We start from the raw sequence: 18,776 nt of genomic DNA, 5'->3' as shown, positions 1-18,776 counted from the left end.
GCGGCTGGTCCACTCCATGCACTCCAATTTGGGGCATATTAGAGAGGGTGCTCTTATAGACAAAAGAAAACATCTCTGAACTGTCATTATCTTGAAAACTCTGAACTGGCTCTACATCTTCCCATGCTCCTCAAAATGTGGTTCATGCCCCAGCAGCATGCATGCATCAGCCTTCCCTGGGAGCCTTCAGAAAAGCAGAATCCCAGGTCTCCACCTAGACCTGCTGAATCAGAGCTTGCATTTTAATAAGAACCCAGGTGATTAATACACCCAGGGAAGTTTCAGAAGCACTGTTCTTCCTCAACCTTCTAATAGCCATGGGTCTCACACTTGAAGATTCTTGGGTATCACCTGCGGAGCTATCAAAAATACTGCTGCCTGCGTCCCACCTCCAGAAGTTCTGGTTTAATGGATCTGGAGTTTGGCTTGAGTATTGGTTATTTGAAAAGATCCTCAGGTGATTCTAATGTGCAGGTTACAAACTTCCTGATTGTCTGCAGCAGTTTCTCAAAGTATAGTCCGGCACAGACCACCTGCATCAGAATTGCCTAGAAGCTTGATGAACTTGCACAACACCCTACCCACACACATACACACACTCAATCTGATCCCAGACCTCTCTAGGTACCACCAATACCTGCATGTCCAGTGACTACTGCATGTGATTCTCGTGTACACTATCATCTTAGCACTAGCTGTCTAGAGTCAAAAGAAGAAAATGAGTATTTGCTTAAAAGAGGGTTCACTGCATAAATATACACAATTGTAAGAAATTCCTGACTTTAGAAAAATTAAAATATGGAGAAACAAGCATTTTAGAATAAAGAAAACACAGGATGCATTTTATGTTTGATGTCTTGCTGGTTTAGAACTCTCTGTGAAGGCAGGAGCAGTGTATTCATCTTTCCATTTCCAGTTACCTAAGCACAGTGCCTGATAGTCAGCAAGTATCTATTGAATAGATGACAGACTAGTAAATTTCTCCAGGCTTGAATACATGGACTCCTCCTCTGCAAAGATTTTGAGCAGGGATCCTGGGAGGCAGCTAGAGGGGGAAAAGTGATGCCTGAGTGACACAGACCTGAAACTTCTATACAAAACCGTGATGCAGCATCTCAGCAAGTTCCTTTTCCTTCCTTCTTTCCTCTCTCAACAATACAGGGTCTCATGGCATTTTAACCCTGGGATTCTCCTAGGTGAGAATGTGAAAGTAAGATGAAAAAAAAAAAGAGGGCTTCCAATGAGAAGCAAGAGAACTCTGAGAACAAGATTTCCAGTCTAGGGCTTCCACCAAATTAAGAAGTTGTCTTCCTTGAGCTCTTCTGGTTCATGTGGCCACCCCATTTGCTACTCTTCCATCAGGGACATCTTTTTATTTTGTTCCCCTCTGCCAATTACGACAGATAGCGTCTGCCAGACAAACTATATTTATTTAGCAATCATCGCATCAATTTCACACTGCTTTTATTTATAAAAAGCATTTACAACTCTAGGCCAGGCGCAGTGGCTCACACCTGTAATCCCAGCACTTTGGGAGGCCAAGGCGGGCAGATCACGAGGTCAGGAGATCGAGACCATCCTGGCTAACACGGTAAAATCCTGTCTCTACTAAACATACAAAAAAATTAGTTGGGCATGGTGGCGGGCGCCTGTAGTCCCAGCTACTTGGGAGGCTGAGGTAGGAGAATGGCGTGAACCTGGGAGGCGGAGGTTGCAGTGAGCCAAGATCTCGCCACTGCACTCCAGCCTGGGCGACACAGCGAGACTCCGTCTCAAAAAAAAAAAAAAAAAAAGAAAGAAAGAAAAAGGAAGAAAGGAAAAGCATTTATAACTCCATCCAGTGTAAAAAGGGGGAGAAGGGAGAAACTAGCATTTCGACTTCCAAAACACTGAAACAGCTTAGAATTAGAAAATGGCCTGATGCAGTGAAAAATGCACTTGCTGAACAGTCAGCAGGTATGTGTTTTAATTCTGCAGCTAACTGATTCTAAGACATCGGGGGAAGTTCCTTCCTCTCCTGCAAGATGAGGGGGTTGAACCTTTCATCTCAAAGGATTTCTTCGGGCTCTAGAATCATAGAACTTTAGAGAATATGTAAGAAGAAAATATCCTATAGGTCACAAAACAACACAGACTATATCAAAGCTCAATCTGACAGAGTATCTAAAGGCTATTCAAACCAGCAAAGGAAAAACAAACAAAAAAAACCACACAAAGGCTATTAAATGGGTTACCTAGGAAGAATCCAGGCAGTATCAATCTAGAAAATGCCATTCCTACAGAAACATTGAGTTGCAATTTTCAAATGACTTCATAAACCTGGGCCCTTAATCAAACATTCTGGATCACTTGCTCTTGTGTAACCTTGAGCAATTTACTTAACTTCTCTATGCCTTAATTTTCTCAACTATAGGATAATTTTTTTTTTTTTTTTTTTTTTTTTTTTTGAGATGGAGTTTTGCTCCTGTTGCCCAGGCTGGAATGCAATGGCACGATCTCAGCTCACCATAACCTCCGCCTCCTGGGTTCAAGCAATTCTCCTGTCTCAGCCTCCCGAGTAGCTGGGATTACAAGCATGTGCCACCACGCCTGGCTAATTTTGTATTTTTAGTAGAGATGGGATTTCATCATGTTGGTCAGGCTGGTCACGAACTCCGGACCTCAGGTGATCTGCCCACCTGGGCCTCCCAAAGTGCTGTGATTACATGCATGAGTCACCACGCCTGGCCTATAGGATAATTTTTAACTGTACTTAGCACAGAAACTGAGAATGAGGCCAGCACTCAACAAATGGTAACTACAAAAACAACATAAATACACTCTCTTGCAGTAACTTCATTGACCTCTTTGTCCAATCCAATCCATCACCACAACAGTCATTGCTTAATGATGGGGATGCACTCTGAGAAATGCACTGTTAGGCAATTTCACCGTCATACTAACATCACAGGGTGTTCTTACACAAACCTAGATTGTATAGCCTACTACACCACACCTGAGCTACCTGGTATAGCTTGTTGTTCCTAGGCTAGAAACCTGGAGAGCATGTGACCATACTGAATACTGTAGGTAACTGTTAACACAATGGTATTTGTGTATCTGAACAAATCTAAACACAGAGAAGGTATAGTAAAAATACATTATTATAATCTTATGGAACCACTGCTGAATATGTGGTCTATTGTTGACCGAAACATCATGTGGCATGTGACTGTAGGTAGTTAGCTATCTTCAGTTTCAAGGTTATCTCTTCTTAATTAGCAAAGAAAAGAAAGGGATAAGTTCTGGTCTATCAAATATTCTTGGGGTCTGGGTTTTATCATGTGCAAATGTAGAGTTGGGACTAAATGATATCTAAATTATATAAATTAGAATATTATGTTAGATGCTACACGTGGATGCCTAATTTCAAAGAATAAGCATACTTCTTATCCTAAGGCAAAGGCAACGGGGTAGAATAGTGAAAAAAAATCTTTTTTTGAGCATAAAAGACTACAAATAAGTTTCTTAGAGCAACCTGACCTAACATGGGCTATAGAGAGCAGGAATGATCTGTTAAGGAGAAAAATCTACCACTTACCCATAAAAGCAGGTCAGCTTGAAAATGCTTTAAGGTAACTTTCCTACCTATATGAGGCATAAGTGCAGAAGGCAGGCATCGAATAGGAAAATGACAAAATCCATTTAACACTATGCTGAACATCATTTAATCTTTCTTTGATGATTCAAAAGTGACTCCAAAATCTTCAAGTGCTTTAGGAATCAACTCAGAATCTATCTTAATCGTTGGAGGAATGATTCGTTGGCACAATGCTAGGTAAGCCAGCTTATGCTATGGTTAAACAGAATTTTTTAAAAAACGTTTTTCATAAATAATCACTGACTAGGAGTTCTGGTTTTAGAACTGGCTTTGCCACAAATTAATTGTGCGAACTTGGGCAAATCACTTCCTTTTGTAATACAAATCAGCAGAAAGAAGCACAACGTAACTGAAGAAAAACTTTGTTTAGAAACTTTATGAAATGAATGTTCCTTTCTACTTGGCTGAGAGCATATAATTCATTGAAATGATTCAGTCATGATCAGTCTGCCAAGCAATTTGCCGAAAAAGTACACTGTGAGAAAGAGGGCAAAATTGCCAACTTGCTTGTCTCCAGTAAGAACATTTTCCACAATGATCCCATAAAACATGCTAATCTAACAAATGGCTGTCTTTATAACTCAAACACTTGATGTAACAGGAAATGCACAAAGGAGATTACACATTTTTAAAGTATGGGGGAAAAATTGAAATACCTAATGCACTTCAAAGTCACAGACAGCTGCCAAGATGTGGAGAGATCACTAAGTGAAGAAAGAGCCCAACTAATAGCATATAAATTGTTGCTCCTTGGCTATTGCTCTTGTCCATAGATTTTAAAGCCCTAGAATTAAAGGCTAATGTTGTTGAAATTACACAACATTTCCCAAATATTCAATCTTCAATAACTGCTCTGAATGAAGTAGAAGAGTCAAGCAACCTTTCCTAAAAGATTGGCAATGGGACAATGTCAGGAGCTATTTTTAACGTAATCATAAGAACTGGCCTGAAAGATGATGATCTGTTGTAGCAAAATGTGGAATCCACATTTCATTGAGAGAAGAATTTAAGGCCCAATTTCAACCTAACACATGTGTACAATACTATAACATCTGATCCTGGTAAGGGTACACAGCTGGTAGGAGGGAAGCTGGCAGGGTCTTGGGGAAACATTTATCATAAGCAGTGGTGTGTTGGAGTTGGCCCAGACAGGCTTCTGGGAGCCAACTGTTAATGTCTCTCCCCAACTCGGCATTCCAGGACTTCACACTGATAGCTTGAAATTGGCCATGGTGGGAGTACTGATATCACACAAGTAAGAAAACACTACAAAATCAGGACTCTTCCCACCTCACAAGAGCTGGTTGTTAAACATTTATCAGCACACCGCTGATTATAAACCTTAAAATGTTCAAACTTTTTTTTTTTTTTGACAGTTTCATTCAGTTACCCGGATAGAGTGCAGTGGCACAATCACAGTTCACTGCAGACTCAAATTCCTGGGTTCAAGGAATCCTCCTGCCTCAGCCTTCAGAGTATCTTGGACTACAAGTGTGTGCCACCACACCTAGCTAATTTTTAAATTTTTTTGTAGAGACAGAGTCCTGCTATGTTGCCCATGCTGGTCTTGAACTCCTGGTCTCAAGCAACCCTCTTACCTCGGTCCCCCAGAGTGCTGGGATTACAGGCATGAGCCACCACACCCAGCCTCAAACTCTGTAACACAGTAATTCTACATCTAGACATCTTTTCTATAGAAATAATTAAAAATACAGGGGATAAGGAGAGGAAAAAGAGAGAGGAAAAATTTGATGCACAAAGCAGTCCCAATAGTGAAGAAATTATGAGAAATCTAAAAGTCAAAACCTTGGCAAAAATACTCTCATACATCCATTCAAAAGGATGTTGATGAATATAACACTATTATGCTAAAATGCTACAATAAAACAAAATACTGTACAATCTTAGTTTTAAAAAATACACAAGATTAGAAGAAGTATACAAAAAGTCTGTATATTAAAAAAATTTGAAAACATAAAATAATAGCTGAAAACCTTTGTGACATTTTAAAAACAGAGAGATACAGCTGGAAATAAAACTAATGAATGGAACCTCACCTAGTACAGTTCATTTATTTGCCAGGATTCCCAAAATGGTCAGAAAATGGTCACAAAGCATTTTTCAAACTGCAGGTGGTGAGCTATTTGCAATTCTTAAATAATTTACTGGGTCACTAGAATTTTTCAAAAAGATAAAACAGAATAAAGGAAAGCATTATTTTGCAAAAGTCTTATTTGTTATATGTGTGCATGTGTGCACAAAGACATATTGGGTTATAACAGGTATTTTTTAACTATAAGTGACAAAGAACTCTAGCACTAAGCAATCACAGTAAGAACTATACATCACCCAAGAAGTGAGATGAAACCAATCGCAGTCACATTTGCTTTTGAGCTTTCATTTAAAGATGGTACCATTAGTGAACTGGTATAACTTTCTTGGATGTCCCAGGGGCTGCTGAACTGGCAACCCTGCCAATCTCAGGACAGACTTCTCTTGTGCCTTCCTTTGGTAAAGGCAGAGTGGGCTGTGTGACTCGGGACCTTAAAACTCCATTTTTATGGAATAGCTGGAAACTGGGGTTAATCCAAAGAAAATTTTCCTTTGAAAATGAAAACTGAAAAACGTTCTAAGAAAATACAGTGGGAACAATTAGAACATGTGAGTGAAACTTAATGACTCTTAGTTCTCCCAGCCACCTACAAGGAAGGGGGTGTCATTACTGTATGCTTATACACACTAAGGAAACTAAGGCTCAGAGCATTCGGCCCATTAAGCTGTTGGGAACTGAAGCCTAGCCTTCCTACTCTACCCCAACACACTGTGAGCTGAGCAGAAAAAAATGGCTGCTTCCTTTTTCACTACAGGAAGCATTCTGACTGTAGGAAGTAAGATCATTCACATGTGAAGAGGCTTCCATTCCCTAGTCTCTTTTCCATTCTCTGTAAAATGCAGACAACACTACTCACTTTGCAGGGTGTGTAAGGATAAGTAATAGCATGTATGAGTGACCAGCTGCATGCTGGGCACACGGTCAAAACTGAGACCATGGCAGTCCCTGCTGTCGGTGGCTGGCAATGTGTCCTCTTCAGGGGCAGGTACCCACTCTCTCATAGTCAGCCAAGGCTTCACACACAAGTGAACAGTACCTCCACATGCAAAGCTCCTACTCTGACTTGGAACAAAGAGGACTCATTCACCTCCTGACCTTAACAATCCACAGGCTCCCTGCTAAGCAGGCTAACTCCTGTCTTTTCCTTAATCTTCCTCCAAGCCAGGGCCTCCGAGAGTCTCAGTGCTCTGTGCATCTCTGACAATAGAAGCAGAACTGCATGTAGATGTGTATTTTTCTGGGGTGAGGATCCACTGCTTCCAAAACCTTCTGAGACATTATGCATTTGCACCCTACTGCAAATTAAGAACCCCTGCTCTGAATCAGCCACGCAGATCATATACCTCCCCTGTATTCTGTCTCCTGTCACTCCAGTAACCATGTGTGTAACTCATTAGACATAAATTGAGGTGTGCAGACAATTTGGGAAAGCCTTTGTAAACCACATGGCCTTAACCAGACAATAGAATGCTCACATCCAAGAGAACACCTACAATGAACTAATACTAAGAGCTACCCTCTACTCACTGAAGGCCTACTGTATGCCAGACACTGACCAGGTGGTTCTCATGAGCAATCTCCAGTCTTCACAACTCATTTATGCATGAATTCATCCTTCCATTGCATTTTACACACCAGGCATTCTGCTATGGGATGCAGACACAATGGTGGGAAATCAAAGATAGGGTACCTGTCCTGGTAGAGCTTACATTTAAATGGGAGAAAAATATATTAATCAAAGATCACTCAAGAAAATGTAAAATTATGGACCAGGTGTGGTGGCTCACACCTGTAATCCCAGCACTTTGGGAGGCTGAGGTGGGTGGATCACCTGAGGTCAGGAGTTGAGACTGGCCTGGCCATCATGGCGAAACCCCGTCTCTACTAAAAATAAAACAATGAGCCAGGTGTGGTGGCATATGCCTGTAATCCCAGTTACTTGGGAGGCTGAGGCAGGAGAATCACTTGGACCCTGGAGGCGGTGGTTGCAGTGAGCCAAGATCGTTGCACTCCAGCCTGGGCAACAAAGAATGAAACTCCATCTCAAAAAAAAAGAAAGAAAGAAAAGAAAAGAAGAAAAAAGAAGGGATACACAGTGATATGAGAGCTTGCAACAGAAGGAATACACCTTTTTATAGAGGTCAGGGAAGGGTTTCCTTGAAAGAGTGGGCACTTAACAGAGCAAAGGGGAGGTCGGGGGAGGGAAAGGTAGAAGTGGAGAAAGGAGAGAGAAGAGAGTTCCAGGCAAAAGGTGCATGCAAAAGCCCTGTGGCAGGGAACGTGGAATGACTTGGGGCTGGATGCCCACAGGGGCCAGGCCACACAGACTCTTGTAGGCCATATGAAAGAATTTAGCCCCTATTCTTAGAGCACAGGGAAGAAGACATTCAGGTGTTTCATTATGATAGGGACATGATCAGATCTGCTTTTCTAAAGAAAACTGTGGGGATGATGTGGGAATGAACTGGAGAAGCCCAGAGTAGATACAAGGAGGCTTGTGAGGAAGCTGCTGCAGTACAGCAGAGATTGAGGTGGTGGCAGAAGGGCTGAGAGACATTCAGGACATGAAATCCACAAGACGCAGGGGTGGCAGTGGGAAGACAGCTGTCTGGTAGGATGACCAGATTTCTGGCTCGTGTGACTGGATAGAGGCAGCATCATTCTGAGCCAGTGAAGCCAGAAAAGGACCAGCCTTGGGATAAAGATTATAAGATGCAGAAGGAGGCAAGCAGGCAGCTGGATAATGTGGCCCGGGGTCCAGAGGGAGGTTCAGTCTAGTGGGAGAAACTGAATTACTTGGGAGGAAATGGTTTCTGGCATTGCAGGCACAATGAGATAACCCAGAAGAGAAACAGGTGGAAGAGAGAAACTCAGAGGGATTCCAATATTTCTCCATCCTACACTTGAGGACACAGGGCTCAAAGAGAAGCAGTGACTTTTTAGGGAACAAAGTGCTGGTGGGAGGAGGAGGGGGCAGAATCGAGTAAAACATGAAGCCAGAGCACAAGTGCAGGAATTCATACTGAAAAGAATGCCTATTTTTGAAAAAAGAGGGTGAAAACCTTCAAGGAAATGTCGTGGCTCAAAGGGAAACTGGCATTATGCTAAAGAGAGTGAATGAGGTTAATGCAATAAAAGCAAGAACCACTGAAAATGATGTCTAGAAATTATTTCTCTAGGGTTCGACCCTGCCCCCGGCAAAAGCCTTCTTTAATTTTCTTTTTTCTTTTTTTTTTTTTTTGAGACGGAGTCTTGCTCTGTCGCCCAGGCTGGAGTGCAGTGGCCGGATCTCAGCTCACTGCAAGCTCCGCCTCCCGGGTTTACGCCATTCTCCTGCCTCAGCCTCCTGAGTAGCTGGGACTACAGGCGCCCGCCACCTCGCCCGGCTAGTTTTTTGTTTTTAGTAGAGATGGGGTTTCACCGTGTTAGCCAGGATGGTCTCGATCTCCTGACCTCGTGATCCACCCGTCTCGGCCTCCCAAAGTGCTGGGATTACAGGCTTGAGCCACCGCACCCGGCCGCCTTCTTTAATTTTCATACCAGTTCACAATTCTGTCTCTCTCCTCTCAGCATTCTCGCATCATGTGTCTCTTAAGTGTCCAGCATTGCACTAAATGTTGAGGATGCAGAGTGGGGACAAACAAGATTCAGTGCTAAAGTTGCTGACAGGCTGGGGATATGGGGCAGGCAGAAAAGTGAATCAACAATTACTTTGGAGACCAGTCAGTGCTAGCAGGGAGGCTGCTACCAGAACACAGAAGAGAGACATGAAATGGTGCAATCAGCCAGCCAGTGCATCCTGGGATGATGAATCAGAAGGGTAGGTGAGGCAGCTGCCAGGTGACAGAAGGGAGACAGAGAGATATCTGAAGGCAGAGAGATGGGGGGAAAGCATGTGGCATTTGGAGGACACAGGGGTAGCCAGAGCACAGGATGTATCTTGGGAAATACAAAATGAGGCTAGTGATGGACAGGAACCAGAACGGAACAGACCTCAAATGCCAAGCTAAGTAGTTTCAACGTTATCCTGAAGTCAACAGGAACCTTAGAAGGGTTTTAAGTAGAAGAGTTATATGATCAAATTTACACGTTAGAAAATGCACTTGGGCCAGGCGCGGTGGCTCAAGCCTGTAATCCCAGCACTTTGGGAGGCCGAGATGGGCGGATCACGAGGTCAGGAGATCGAGATCATCCTGGCTAACACGGTGAAACCCCGTCTCTACTAAAAAATACAAAAAACTAGCTGGGCGAGGTGGCGGGCGCTTGTAGTACCAGCTACTCGGGAGGCTGAGGCAGGAGAATGGCGTAAACCTGGGAGGCAGAGCTTGCAGTGAGCTGAGATCCGGCCACTGCACTCCAGCCTGGGCGACAGAGCGAGACTCTGTCTCAAAAAGAAAATACACTTGGACAGCAGTGCGGAGGAGAGACAGGAACATTCAGGGCCACAGGTAGGAAGGGCGGCATGAAGGCTATAAAACTCCCATGAGGCCGAAACGCTCTAAGGCTTCTGGTGATCTTTTCTAGAATAAGATAAGGCATAGACGACCAACCAAAGTACCACGTGTATCAATATTTTGAACTTATCTTCCATTACTTGAATTTCTACTGAACTTTCCACAGGTCAATGTCTCCTCTCCTCTAGAAGACTTTGGGTTGTGTGAGAACAAGTACAATTGTATCTCAAAATTTCTGGCCCATAAGGAGGTGTTCATCACATCACGCTGAGTAATTCCAGGCTTTCCTGAGATATAACTGTAACCAAGTGAAGGACAATGTGCCTGAACCCGACAAGCAGACAGGCAGTTAGACTCAGGGACAGGGCACTGGTGAATCCCCCAGAGCACTTCAGAGGAGACCCCAGAGATCTGCTGTCTTTCAAAATATGCTGCTGTTGAAACATAAAGGAAGTGGAAACATTGAGCATCTACCATGTGCTCGGCATTTTATTCACATTATCATGTTTAATCCTCACAAAAGGAGGTGGCAATACCACCATTTAACAGATAAACTAATACAACGAAAAGTTATGCAGTTTCCCCAAGGTCAAGGGAATGGTATAAAGGGCATCGGCTTGTGGCCGGGCACAGTGGCTCACGCCTGTAATGCCAACACTTTGGGAGGCCAAGGCGGGTGGATCACGAGGTCAGGAGTTTGAGACTAGCCCGGCCAATATGGTGAAACCCCATCACTACTAAAAATACAAAAATTAGCTGGGCATGATGGTGCACACCTGTAGTCCCAGCTGCTTGGGAGGCTGAGGCAGGAGAATCGCTTGAAGCTGGGAAGCGGAGGTTGCAGTGAGCTGAGATCGTGCCACTGCACTCCAGCCTGGGTGACAGAGCAAGACTCTGCCTCAACAACAACAACAACAACAAGAAAGGGCATAGGCTTCGTAATCAGACAATGTGGTCGTGTGACTTTGAGTCTCAAACAGAAAATGCAGATACTAATTAACTAACCACAGTTAGTAACTAACACTTGTTCCACAGAGTTATTATAGAAAGAGCAAGTATGTGGAAGTCCCTTTTAAATTAATTTTAAAGCATTGTTCAAACTGTTATTTTGGTAGAGCTGTACTTTGGGGAGGACCACTTATTTACCACATATAACCTGACCTACAGTTACTTCCAAACACAGGCCATTTAATCCTGCCTGCTATGACAACAGGACTTCACACTAGATGGGACTTTAAGCTATTAATGATCTTACTGCTATACTAATTTAGCTGTGGTTCTGTGAAATCACCTGGGGGAAAGAATTTTAATAAAAATTCAATCTTCAGTCCTCAATTTAAAAAGCTTCCTCTGGGCCAGGTGTGGTAGCTCATGTCTGTAATCCCAGCACTTTGGGAGGCCAAGGTGGGCGGATCACAAAGCCAGGAGATAGAGACCATCCTGGCTAACATGGTGAAACCCCATCTCTACTAAAAATACAAGGAAAAAAAAAAAAGGGCTTCCTCTGAAAAATAAAATGTAAATGTAGTTGATTTTAAAATGTGCTTTAAAAAAAAAAGTCATCCTAAGTTCAGGCTAAAGAATAACCAGACCGTCAGTTAAAGGCTTCCCTTTTTTCAGCTCTGATATATTCACATGGCTATGGAGATGATTCTATTTGATTTCAGAACTTCCTAACACTCATAAATCTTTGTTATTTTTAATTCATAGTCTCCTGTATAGCTAAGACAACTTCCTATATATCTGATCACTTCTAAAAGACACTTACAGTACTCTTTCATTCATTCAAAAGAATTTTATTGAGGGCCTCAGACAAGTACTAGACACTATACGGACACAAATTCATAAGACTTGGGCCCTGCCCTCTTGGAGCTTACAGTCTAATATGGCACAAAAAGAAATTTGTACAAGGTACTGGACCTGCAAATGAGGATCAGGGAATAAATGCAATGACTACAGATACGGATAGATCATATATGGCCACACCATGAAAATGCTTCACAGTGAAGATAGAATTTCAATAAGGACAGAGAGAATTTCTTAGGGTTTTCATAAGTAGAATATGTTTTAGGAAGATGATACAACATGAGAAAAAGAAAGATACAAAAAAAGTTTTAGGTGTATCTGATGGGAAGGGGATGGAGATTCTGGAGAAAAATAGGTAAGATTAGCTGGAGCAATGCTTTATAAGGAAAATAGTGGAAGATAAGGTAGGAAAGGCAGCTTGGAGCCAGAAGGAAGACACTATTAGGCTCTTGGTCAATGAATGATATACTAAATGTGGGTAGTTCAAGGGAGATTCTTCTATAGTTCTGTTGCGCAAGATGGAAACAAGATTCTAAGTGTCCAGGAGTGTGATATGAGGGGCCTGAACTACAAGTAGTTCTGGGAATAAAAATTAAAACATAAGGGTAAAATACATCAGGAGGGAAAAAGGAAATAACTTTAGCACTAATAGAGAGTAAGGTATTGGCTGGGTGCAGTGGCTCATGCCTATAATCCCAGCACTTTGGGAGGCTGAGGTGGGTCACGCATTCAAGACCAGCCTGGCCGACATAGTGAAACCTCATCTCTACTGAAAATACAAAAAATTAGCCGAGTGTGGTGGCAGGCACCTATAGTCCCAGCTACTCGGGAGGTTGACCAGGAGAATCGCTTGAACCTGGGAGACGGAGGTTGCAGTGAGCCAAGTTTGCGCCACAGTGCTCCAGCCCAGGCGACAGTGCGAGACTCCGTCTCAAACAAACAAACAAAAAAAAGAGTAAGGTATCAAAATGACTCTGAGCTGTAGTAGAGCTAGAAAAACCTGGAGGAGCTGATTCGATAACTGCAGGGGTGGGAGAGGGTAGAGATAAGGAAATGTTCTTAACATCCTTTGAAAGCTAAGGAAATCTAAACAAGTTTGACTTTTGCAGTGGTCTCTTGTAACATGAACTTCAGATTTTTTAAAAAACTATATAATAAAATGATACTCAAAGTTTATCTGACCTTCATCCTTTGACCTTGGAAGAAATCACTGTAGTGTTTAAGCAAGGAAACCAGCACCGTGTTCTCATCATACTTGATTAAGAAGTAAGGAAGAGCTGTGACTCCTTCTGTTTGACAAAGATTATCATATGCACACTCTAATGCTTCAATCTGAAAACAGAAAACACATCGTTATTCTCTAGAAAATTACATATCTAGTTCTGAGCTAAAAACTAACTCAAAATAAAAGGTACCTTAAAACCAGAAGACTGGAAATGACTGATCACACTCCTCTTACAGCAAACGAACATAGAAGTGCCTCCAAATAATACCACTTAGCTTTTATATAACGCTTTCCAGGTGCATGGTGGTGTGTGTCTTTGGAGCACAAAGGGACATTTTATGGTACAACATGGTGGTTCCCTAAGCTGTCAATCAGAGTTTTAGAGAGGTAACCAAACATTCTTTCTCTCCTATGATAATCCAACATGAATCTACCCCGATGAATTTTACCCTGAACCTTTCCATAATCTTCAACAGGTTTACTGAGACATGACTAACATACCATACAATTCACCCATTTATTACTTTTTGAGACAGGTGTCTTCCTTCTGGCTCCAAGCTGCCTTTCTTGCTCTGTCACCCAGGCAATCACAGCTCACTGCAGCCTCAACCTCCTGGGCTCAATCAATCCTCCTATCTCAGCCTCCTGAGTAGCTGGGACTATGGGCACATACCACCATGCCCGGCTAACTTTTTTGAATTTTTTATAGAGAAGGAGTTTCACCATATTACCCAGGCTGGTCTTGAACTCCTGAACTCAAGTGATTTGCTCACCTCTGCATTCCAAAGTGCTGGAATTACATTAGAGGTGTGAGCCACCGTGCCTGACCCAATTCACCCATTTAAAGTACATAATGCAATGTGTTGTTTTTTTAGTATGTTCACAGGGTTATGCAACCACCACAGAAATAATAATTATAGAACATTTTTGTCCTCAATAAAAGAAACCCCATACCTGCCAGCAGTCAATCCTCATCCAAAATCCTTTTTCCCCACTTATATTTCTTCTTGGGAAATTAGTTCCACAAAACCACAACCTTGGATTTGTACGAAATAAAAAAAAAAAAAAATTTTAATCAATAATGGCTGCTCTCTGAACAGCTCCAAGAAAGCTCCCTGAATGATGGCTTCAGTATCCAGGGCTTTAGTGATTGATGTGTTTCATGAATTCAAATCATCTTGACACATAATCTTTGCTTTAACAACAATCAGAATTCTCTAGTTTAGGGTCTCTGTTTTACCAGCCTGATTATTTTAACTGCTGTTCTGGGAACCATCTCTAATGACCTTATTATCTATCCCAAATGTCACTGACTAACTCTGCATGTACCGCTCCAGGTAGAAAAGCTTTGCAACTTGGTACCAGGGTCGGAGAATGCCCTCTGTTTTGTTTCAAACACTTGTTCCCAGAGTATACTGCCTTATGTTTCCCCACATTGAAAATGAAGACCACATTTTGGTAAATTCTTTCGGTGTTTCAAAATATTCCTATAATTCCCCCTTACTGGCTTAGCATTTCACCAAATACCACTGAAAACCTGGAAAATTACTGTTCACTACATCTTCAAAATGACTTTATAGACCAGGCAGGGTGGCTCATGCCTGTAATTCCAGCACTTTGGGAGGTTGAGGTAGGTAGATTGCTTGAGCCCAGGAGTTGAAGACCAGCCTGGCCAACATGGCAAAACCCCGTATCTGTTAAAAGACAAACATTAGCCAGGTGTGGTGGGATGCCTATAGTCCCAGGTGCTGAGGAGGCTGAGATGAGAGAATCACCTGAGCCTGAAAAGTTGAAGCTACAGTGAGCTATGATCGTGCCACTGCACTCCAGCCTGTGTAACGGGGGTGAGACCCAGTCTCAAAATATATATAAATATATATACAAAAAAATGACTTTACAAACATTTTCTAAATAAGTCTGCTCCTAGTACCACCTTTGGAGGATTTCAGTCACCACCTCTTCATCCAGAGAAGTACCTGTTTGTCTTTGGAAAGCACTAGATAACTACTCTTGCACATTCAACCCAATTTTTTGTGCATTTTGGTTATTTGTTGATACCTGTTTTAGTGAAAACCTTTGATCCAAACCCACTGGCCCCTGAATGAGAGGTAAACTCTCTGGAAGGCAGAGGGCAGGATAGCAAAACCAATAGTAGAAGTGGTACTTCTTTAGATCCTAGAATAAAAAATATAAATAGGTTATTAGAATAGCACCATTAGCTTAAGATGAAACGCATCTATTAATGTAGCTTCACAAGGCCAATTAAGATAGCAAAGCTGACGCAAACCAAGTATGTCCAGCTTGTCAAATATCCTCATCCCCAGCAGAACTCATGATCAAATAAAGGACTTTTTAATTCCCAAAATAGTCTCATATACCACCACTAATAAAATGATGACAAACACAATATACTTTTTTGGCCACTTGCTAACAGAAAATGTGCAATATGTAATTGTTATTATCATCATCATCCTTTAACCTACAAAATCCCCCTGGGAGGTAATTATTATTATCCCATTTTATAAACAGAAAACTGAATCTTACAAAGGGGTAAAAAACCTGAACAACAATAAAAAAGATGGCAAAGGGCAGAGAAGAGATCAGAACTCTGCTTCCAAAACTTAAGCTTTTTTCCATTGACCATACATACTCAATGTACTATCTACAGAAGCACAACTTCCAAATAGTTACCATTCTCTTCACAATCAAAAAAAGTGCATGTTATTAAGGAAGCTGTGCTATTCACATACCTATGCATGCCTGAAATAATACAATATTGCTTTTGGAAATGCCTTAGTGGATTTAAGTCAACAACTATCAAGCCCTTGGTATGTATAAGGCAAAACATAAGACACTGACAATAAGATGACAATAAACCCCAGTCCCAGACATCAGGCAGCTCACTTTGTGGACGGAGCAGAGATAAAGTGAGTGCATGATTACAGCCACGGAGAGGCTCTAAGTAGTAAGCTGCATGGGTGAATAGAAGAGGTTACATCTTCATGGGTGTATCTGACCCATCCCCCACCAGGGTAGGTGACCCAGGGGAAAGGATTTGTGAGGCTGTCTTTGACTCTGTTCCCACTCATGCTAATGGCTCTTGCTTCAGAATTCCTACAGCTTTTGGGGCCTTAATTAAATTCATGGTAGTATTCCAGACATATGTGGGTATTTGGCAGCTTGCCTACAAGCCTGTGACCACTGAATATGAATGCAGTTTATGTGACTAATTAATATTTCTTCTTGAATCTTGCTAACAATTAAAATTGGATGGTTGTTAAATGACTTTTTATTGAGATATAATTCACATGCCATAAAATCCACCATGTTAAAGTATATAATTTAGTAGTTTCTTTTTAGTATAGTGATATGGTTGTATCATCCAGAATATTTTCATCACTTCAAAAAGAAATCTCATACATATTAGCAGAGACTCCCCATTCCCCCTCCTCTCATCCCCTGGCAACCACGAATCTATTTTCTGTCTCTATGGATTTGCCTAGTGTGGACTTTTCATATAAATGAAATCATACTAGATGACTTTTAAAATGTAAATGTATATGTAAACATGTGTACAGATGAGAAAGTCTAATAATGGTAGTTATTAGACTTTATAACTACCATTATAATTCTCTAATTTTGCGGTCTCTAATTCTGCTATTCACTGATCAACTAAGAACAAATTCCCTCTTCACAATGGCAAAATGAAGTACAAAACTGAAATTAATGAACTGTCTAGTCCTATGAGTCCTAAAAACAGCAGAAGTAAAGCAAAAACACCTCCAGAGATTATTTTCTCTTCTTTGTACTTAAATGATTTGTCATAACTGATCTTTAGTAAAAGGTTAAACAATTCAAGATGAAGAACCTCACAAATTCTTTTTTTTTTTTTTTTTTGGAGATGGAGTCTTGCTCTGTCACACAGGCAGGCTGGAGTGCAGTTGCACGATCTCGGCTCAACCTCCACCTCCCGGGTTCAAGCAATTCTCTTGCCTCAGCCTCTCGAGTAGCTGGCCGCCACACTCAGCTAATTTTTTTTTAATTTTAGTAGATACGGGGTTTCACTATGTTGCCCAGGCTGGTCTAGAACTCCTGAGCTCAGGCAATCTGCCCACCTCAGCCTCCCAAAGTGCTAGGATTACAGGCATGAGCCACCGCACCCGGCCGGACCTCACAAATTCTAAGAAACTTTATCAGGTCATCTTCAAAAGCCAAAAGGCTTGTATTTCTTAGGATTCTTTTCAGGATACAAAGGACCTCCATTAAATTAAACATAAAGTCCTTAGTGTCTGAAGATTTTAAAAAATAGATACTTACAATTTTGTTTTAAGCCAGGCTAATAATGCTCAGTAAACAAGGCAACAAGACCAACACACATACTGACTCTAGCAAACCTTAAAACTTTAAGTAAGAGCTAATGTTATTTTTCTCATTAAATGCAAACTGTCAGCATGTTCTACTAATGAGAATTCTTGGTAAAGAAAGTGTACTTTCTTTACTTGGTAAAGAAAGAATTCTTGGTAAAGAAAGTGTCTTGGTAAAGAAAGTTCAAGTAACTAGAAATCTTTAACTAGCAATACTTACAATTTACCCCAGTAAAGAACCTACAGGCCAGGCGTGGTGGCTCATGCCTGTAATCCCAGCACTTTGGGAGGCCGAGGCAGGCGGATCACAAGGTCAGGAGATCAAGACCATCCTGGCTAACACGGTGAAACCCTGTCTCTACTAAAAATATAAAAAATTAGCCGGGTGTGGTGGTGTGGGCCTGTAGTCCCAGCTACTCGAGAGGCTGAGGCAGGAGAATGGGGTGGAACCCGGGAGGCGGAGCTTGCAGTAAGCTGAGATCGCACCACTGCACTCCAGCCTGGGAGACAGAGTGAGATTCCGTCTCAAAAAAAAAAAAAAAAAAAAATCTACAGAATTACCCAAACGTATAGACAAATTATAAATGCCAAATTGAACCAAGTAATCAGACAAAAAATTTAAACATTTTTCTCTCTCCTCCACTATTACACAGAAAGCATTGTAACTGTTAGAAAATGTGTTCCTTGTAGATAGCCACCCACTGGCCTTGTTTGATTGCTATCATACCCTCTTTTGCCTTGGGCAATAAATCAGAGGCCTCCCCTACATCTAGGAATCCAGGAGGAATGGTGGGAGGTCGGGGAAGAACTTGGCAAAAAATAAAAAGTGGGAAAGAGGATTAATATCCAAAGCTGACGACACTGTGGTAAAACAGCATACTGAATCCACAGCAACATTACAGTGTTTATACGCCCGCTCCAAAGAACTTATTCTAAAGAAGTAAAATGAGCAGGAAAAAAGACCAATATGGCTAATATTATATATTTTTCAATATGCCACAGTATTTTTTTTGTTTGAGACAGGGTCTCACTCTGTTTTCCAGGCTGGAGTGCAGTGGTGCAATCATGGCTTGCTGCAGCCTCAATCTCTCAGGCTCAGATGATCCTCCCACCTCAGCTCCCCAGTGGCTGGAATCACAGGCAGGTGCCACCACACCTGGCTAATTTTTGTATT

General features: G+C 41.8%; 1 protein-coding gene across 31 annotated transcripts in view; it reads right to left on the bottom strand.

Moving 5' to 3' along the window:
- Positions 1 to 18,776, bottom strand: part of ATG7 (autophagy related 7) — a 392,778-nt gene that overhangs the window by 225,464 nt on the left and 148,538 nt on the right. For 28 of the 31 annotated variants that reach the window (XM_077990113.1, NM_001265972.1, XM_077990135.1 and 25 more), the window contains 2 exon segments: positions 15,297 to 15,413; positions 13,196 to 13,345 (listed from right to left, as the gene is read on the bottom strand). In XM_077990113.1, coding sequence (XP_077846239.1) covers positions 13,196 to 13,345; positions 15,297 to 15,413 — 267 coding nt within the window. 31 annotated transcript variants of the gene reach the window in all.

The sequence above is a fragment of the Macaca mulatta genome, chromosome 2, assembly GCF_049350105.2.
Source record: "Macaca mulatta isolate MMU2019108-1 chromosome 2, T2T-MMU8v2.0, whole genome shotgun sequence".
NCBI classification, from domain to species: Eukaryota; Metazoa; Chordata; class Mammalia; order Primates; family Cercopithecidae; genus Macaca; species Macaca mulatta.
Note: the sequence above shows the minus strand (reverse complement) of the source record. Positions and strands in the feature narration are given on the sequence as shown.